The following is a 6,688-nucleotide window of genomic DNA, read 5'->3' as shown; positions in this document are numbered from 1 at the left end:
ACCTGAAGGGAACAAGCCACCCTTTTACGACTGAGAACCATGGCTTCGGACTTGGAGGTGCTGATTCTCATCCCATCCGCTTCACACTTGGCTGCAAATCGTCCCAGTGCACGCTGAAGGTCCTGGCCTGATGGAGCCAACAGGACAACGTCATCCACAAAAAGCAGAGATGAGATCCTGTGGTCCCCAAACTGGACTCCCTCCGGCCCCTGGCTGAACCTAGAAATTCTGTCCATAAAAATGATGAACAGAACCGGCCCCATGACCTTTTCTGCAGTCCCTAATTTAGGTGATATTGCACAATGTGAAAGAAGACAGTTCTAGAGTGTGTTTCTTTTTTTATGCAGAGATGGAAATTATGTTCCCTATCTTTCAGATTGTTGAAATGCCTTTCAATTTAATGAACTGCTTAGAATTATTGTACTAATAAATAATCATTGGGATGGTTTGCCTGAATTAATTTAGTTCACATCAGACCCTAACAACCACACTGTCCAAAAGATGCTCTGGTTTTATCATTCTGAAATAATTTCAGACTATTTGGAGCTATGATGGGTGCAAAGCTAATCTAGAGGTAACCAAGATTAAACATAAAATGGGTGCAAACGAGCATGCCATGGTCACTTTAACTGAAGTCCTTTTTGATTGATCAGTAGTAGGCTATTTCCTTTCCACACTCTCTACAAAGCTGCTCACTCTGTTCCTTTACATGCAAACTCTAACTAGCCAACGTAATCAAATATGCTCTTACAAGCTTTTTTTTGCTTATTTGTTGAAAAATTAATAAAAATGAAACTGTATAATTTGACCAGCCTTATGCGCCTGTGTTTGTTAAAATATTAGTGAACTCTTGTTATGTGGTGGCCTCAAATATTGCAGAGCTCAGAATGTAACAAATACAAATCTGTTGTCCTCAAATTTCATTGGAAACTGTGCTACCTGGCAGATGGTGGGCAGAACCAGTAGCTCTGTATCCATGCAGGGCCAACTCCTCCAGATGTTTACTGTCCCACTGTTGCACTCTGTCTCCCTCTGTTACTTGAGGCTGGGACAGGAACAGAGGAAGGCTGTATGGCCACTCAGAAGCTGCCTTCTGCATGCAATGATGGAGGTTGACATGAACAGACAATTTCTATACAAAGAAATTTTTTACAAGTTCAAATATTTTGGTTAAAAAAAATCCAATTATTTTTTTCAAATTACACATGCACTAAACATACACATACATTATTCATACACTATACAAATTGCTCCATCAAGCAAATCAAACTGAAAGAAACAGTGAAAGCTAACAGCATTTAGAACCAACTTACCAAATCATTGAATTTGTGCTTGGAGAGGTGCAGATGATGTTGCATTGCAATGAGTTTTTGTTTTTCCAGGATGAGCTGAAAAAAAAAGTGTTGAGCTAACCTCAAATAGGGTTCATAAATCAAAACCCACAGACAGCTGGTTAGTCATTAGTTACTGTATAAATATTTTCTGTTTTACTAGCCTCACATCAATAATGCATTATTGTGGTTAGGTTATGAATCTTTGACAGCTGTATGACCAGTGCATCATGGGAGATGAACCTGTTGAATACTAACAAAACAATCTAATGTTCCATTTTTGTTAAACTAATGAGGACACAGTGAACAGATATCTATTCTGCAATCTAAAATTTGTATAATTGTCAGTATATAGTGTAATTATCAGTATAAATATCAGCTAAGTGATATGCAAATATTTAGCATTAGTGAATAAAAATCATTTTAAGATAATACTGACCAGATTATTTTTAACAATTTCAGACTTAACATTATAGCTTTTGAGACAGGGCTGTAATTCTGTTACTAAAGTATCATTCAATTATGAAACTCAGTATTTTCAGAGTCACTGTTTTTACTGTAGTATATCTTGGGGGCTGTCCCCCCCCCATCCATCCCTATGTTCTTATATATATCTGTCTGTCTGGCCCATTCTTGTGAATGTGATATCTCAGGAACGCCTTGAGAGAATTTCTTCAAATTTGACACAAACATCTACTTGAGGATGAACTGATTAGATTTTGGTGGTCAAAACATAAGGTCAGTGTAGTAGTTAAAACAAACAGTATATGGTTAGCAGTTAATTCTTTGTTAACATGTGCTATGGGATATATATGTTAGAATAGACTTCTAGTGTTAGTAGAGGAAAATGCTTGCGTAACAAGAAAAGGTCAGTGACCTTTTGTTTTCTCTGTGCTGCTTGAAGGGAAAGTCTGAAGGTCAGGACTTTCCCAAAAAAGGAGAAGACACTTAAGAGCTGAGGTAATGAGGGAAGAATGCCAGGAAGAGAGAGATGGGAATAAAAAAGTAGCAGCGAGATTGATCGCTTTTTGCGTGGAGACCCCAGGGAGAAGACATGTTCCAGACTACCTGACTTCCTCTGCAGAGTGACAAAGACTAAAAACTAACACAATATCCACACTCATATTTCAATAAGATTGTTCAATAAATGATTCTTGGCACTGCAGTAATTTTCTCTGTGCATTGATTCTACCCACGACATCAGCAACCTCCCATTCCTGTGAATTTGACTTGTTGGCAAGGGCATACACTCAGGAAGCAGTAATCCTAGTTAGCATTAAAGCCATGAGTTGACAAGTTATCATATGCCAAAACACTGCACAGAGCAGCATTCAAATTACAAGGGGTGTGCCAAATAACCAATAAACATCATCAACCATAACAATTTCTCTTCACTGGCTTCCTGTAAAATCCAGAATAGATTTTAAAATGCTTCTCTTTACATACAGAGCCCTTAATGATCAAGCTCCTTTGTATCTTAAAGACCTCTGACCTCTGAAAGGACTGACTCAAAAGATCCTGAACCATCCAATAGTTATGCTGTTATAGGCCCAGGCTGCTGATAGACTTCCCATGATGCACTGAGCACCTCTCTTCTCTTCTCTTCTCTTCTCTCCTCCACTCCCCTCTCTTCTCCTCACTCTCCATGCATTTATTTGCCATCATTGCATGTCATTAATTTTGTCTTCTCTCTTTCTTATAATTTGTTTTTTCTCCTCCTTTCTTTCCCTGTACCTCTCTGCAGGTATCCCTGGCTCCAGAGCTTTATGTTTCTGATGAGCAGTAACTGGTCCCACTAACAAACACTGCCAAGTGTTTGTTTGCTGTTTCTTGGTGCTCTTATTTTCTCTCTCTGCTCTCCACTCGCCCCAGCTGGTCTAGGCAGATTTCATTTTCTTCTGTTAAAGGGAGCTGTTCCTTTCCAATGTCACTAAGTGCTTGCTGATGTCACGATCCTGCCCCGTCAGCTTCCTGCCATGCGCTTTTATTTTGTATCCACTTCCTTTTCAGTCGCATCTCAGTTACAGACTCTTTAGTCTAATCTGTGTTCATAGGTTTCACCTGCTTCTGATTACTCACACCTGTGTCCCACAGCATAAAGGCAGTGTTTCCTCACTAGAACACTGCCAGATTGTTCTAGACTCCAGCTCTGGCTCTCCAGCATTACTGTAATTCTTGCCTGACTCTCTAGTTTCTGACCCTGGATTGCTGTTTTTTGACCACTGTGTTTTGCCTATTCCCTCCCAGATTCTGATTGCCTGCAAGTGTACTGACCTTCTGCTATCTCCTACCTGACTTCTCGAGTTTGGATCTCCTGGCTATACTTGGTTACTGGCGCTGACCTTGGACTGTCTTACGACCTGATTATTATCCTGGACTTTGTATGTTTGTTTGCAACAAGTAAAGGAATCTTCCTCTACCACAGTTCATCTGGTCATATAATTGAGTTCACCACAAGCACTATTTGGCAGCATCACACGCCAAATCTGACAGCTGAAGGGGGAAGGATAGATGTTTGACTAGAAATGTGAAACCAGTGCAACAGGTAATTATTTGTCTGGTGCAGTACTTGTATGATAAGGATTATGGTCAGACAATTCTATTGTATAAACCGTGGCCTAAACAAAAACATGACTCACTGCAGTGTGAATACAGTACTTCAGGTACTCATGCTCTGGTTTGTGTGTTTTTGAGAACAAAAACACAGTGGTGGCACAAGGCACATCAAGAAATGACTCTTAATGGGCATGTACTGTGGAATCTAGACACAGGTGTCTTATCAGGCAACAGGAGAATGGGGTACTCTTGGAACACTCGTGGGAACTGCACACCAGCTGGGACGAGCAAGTCTGAGCGGCTGCATCTGTCAAAGTTATGCAGCTACAGTGGCTGGTTTGGCTCCATCAGATGTGATGATGTCTTTAACTCTGTCAGATCTTCTTAAGTCCAGATTTGAGGACCGATCTCTGTAAATGATTGTTCATGTTCAGTCACATCTGTGTGCTATTTTTAGCTCAGAGTGTGCATCAAGCTAGTGGTGCAACAATAAGGTTTCCTTTAGTTTTACTAGATATGCAGATCGAAGGATTTAATATTTGGCTCTGTCTAGAAGCTGTATGAAAATTCAGAGGCTGGAAAACATGTGTAGTGTTAAAATCTACTGAGTTTTCTCTGCTAGTTGAAATATTGCATTAGCTAAATAAGCACTAATATTGACAACCAAGTGAAAATAGGTAGTCATTATGCATTTATTTATAGTTTTAACAGTACTAGAATTGATGCTGGTCATTCTGTCTTCATGATGCCCGAAGAATACAATTATTACACCAATTAGTGTCATGTCTATAGCTGGCACCTCCGCCTCCTCACATGCCAGCAGCCGGTCCAGGCAACGAGACATGCCCAACATGACTGACTGCAATCTACCCAGCCCCACTTAAGCTGCATGCTGGTGTGTTCTCATCACCAGATTGTTGCATGTTCTCTAGAGAATGGACCTCTGACTGCCTTTTCTCTGATCATCTTGTGACAAATTTTCACCCCTTCAGTTTCCTGGTTAACGTCCCAGCTACCTGAGTGAACTTACCTCTTCATTTCTCGGTCAGTGTCGGCGTTTCTGCTACCTGACTGACTCTCCTCTTTGCCCTGTTGAGTGCCAGTGTTTCTCTCCTCCTGATCTGTCTGCATCTCACCAACCCCACCTCCAGATCTGCCATCTCCTCACCTACCTCTACCACCTGTCCTGCCACCCCACCTCTTTGCCACCTGACCATCCTTCTTCTACCTCATCCCCACGACCAGGACCTGCTATCATGTGTTCCACCTCACTGTCCCTCCTGCCATCCACTCCAATCTGCTCTGCTCCCTCAACCCAATCAGCTCCCAGACTCTATGTCCACCAGTCTCCACTCCTCCATCTGATCATCACACCACCACCATTAGCTACATTGTTCCTCTTGGATACCAGCTCTTCAGATACTCTACTCTCCAGCCTCACTCCTCCTCACTTTATTCAGAATCCACTCCTCCCAACACATACACACACACAACGAACACTCCTCTCCCTGCTGCCTTGATTCTTCCCCACGTGGCCCTGTAGCCCTTTAATCTCTGGTGCCACATCCTTAGTTGCAGCCAGTTATCCTTCCAACCACTCAGTCAACACTCTCTCCCCCACCGGTGAGATCTGCTGCGTCTGTCTATTGTTCCAATCTCCCCAGTGCTTAGAATCCAAGTATTGCTATTTGGGTCCACCTGCCAACGGCCTCTGGGCACAACAATTAGAGTAATTAAAGGAAATCTGACATCCTTTCCTCTGTTTTCTCCTTAATACATCCCATGATCTTAGGAAACATCAGCAGAGAGCAACAAGAGATTAGTTTGCCTTTGAGTCTAAATGTGCACAGATAACACAATTTACTATCCAAATTATAATGGAGCATAGTTGCTATGCTATACTATGCAATGCTATGCTATGCTATGCTATACTGTCTCTGCATATTTGTCTTTAACAGTTCTACAAGCATCTGCACTTTAATTTAAGCATAGCAAGTATGTGGTGAACACCAAACCCTACTTTGTAACTTTACTACTCAGGCTGTATATACATAAGCTACATACACATATATATCATGTCAGCAATAGTGCTCAGTCAAGTGGCCTTTGTGCTCGCTGAAAAAGGATGAAATTGAAGGCCAAATGGCCTTCCCCTTCAAATTATGAAGTTTACGGCCTGTTGTACACCTTCTAGATTTCTAAAGTTCCCACCTGATTTTCCAAGCACTGAACAATATCCAGTTGGACCTTCCACTGAGCAAAACTTCTGTCACCGTGGCTGTGATCAGACTGGAGATGCCTAGAAGAAAAAATAGGACATGATTAACAGGCCAAAATTTTTTATGGGAAAAAAATGTTGCAAGGAAGAGCATAATCAAATGAGAAGCACTGTTCTCTAAATAGATCAGACCGGTCTGGTGCTGTGTTCAAGTCTTTTCACCCACTAATTTGTGTATCTCCTTACCTTAACCAAAACCCAACCTTGGCCCTAATCTTAACTAGTCATCACTATGACCTCTAACCATAACCTGATATTAAATCACATTAAGCCAACACTTTTCACTCTAGTCTCATCTGGTTGCAGATACAGTAGAATTTTTGTCCTTTCTGGGCTAGTGTTTCTTGGTCTGTATTTGTCAAAATGATAAAAGTAGAATTTTGGTTTTATGTGGAAGATAGACGTAAACGTCCTTCACTTTTACTCAAAGTTTGGGACAAATAAATTCAACTGTTTTAATTGATAAATAACATAAATATCAACTGTACAAATGTTCATGCAAAATAACATACTGAATAAACTG

General features: G+C 41.0%; 1 protein-coding gene across 1 annotated transcript in view; it reads right to left on the bottom strand.

The window, feature by feature from the left end:
• LOC109965199 (forkhead box protein P1-like) overlaps positions 1 to 6,688 on the bottom strand; it is a 34,275-nt gene that overhangs the window by 16,186 nt on the left and 11,401 nt on the right. Inside the window, exons 4-6 of the mRNA XM_020609030.1 lie at positions 6,099 to 6,186; positions 1,314 to 1,388; positions 940 to 1,093 (exon numbers count right to left, since the gene is read on the bottom strand). Of these exons, the coding sequence (XP_020464686.1) occupies positions 940 to 1,093; positions 1,314 to 1,388; positions 6,099 to 6,186 (317 nt within the window). The remainder of the gene's footprint in view (positions 1 to 939; positions 1,094 to 1,313; positions 1,389 to 6,098; positions 6,187 to 6,688) is intronic.

Source organism: Monopterus albus, unplaced genomic scaffold, assembly GCF_001952655.1.
Source record: "Monopterus albus unplaced genomic scaffold, M_albus_1.0 scaffold98.1, whole genome shotgun sequence".
NCBI lineage: Eukaryota > Metazoa > Chordata > Actinopteri > Synbranchiformes > Synbranchidae > Monopterus > Monopterus albus.
Note: the sequence above shows the minus strand (reverse complement) of the source record. Positions and strands in the feature narration are given on the sequence as shown.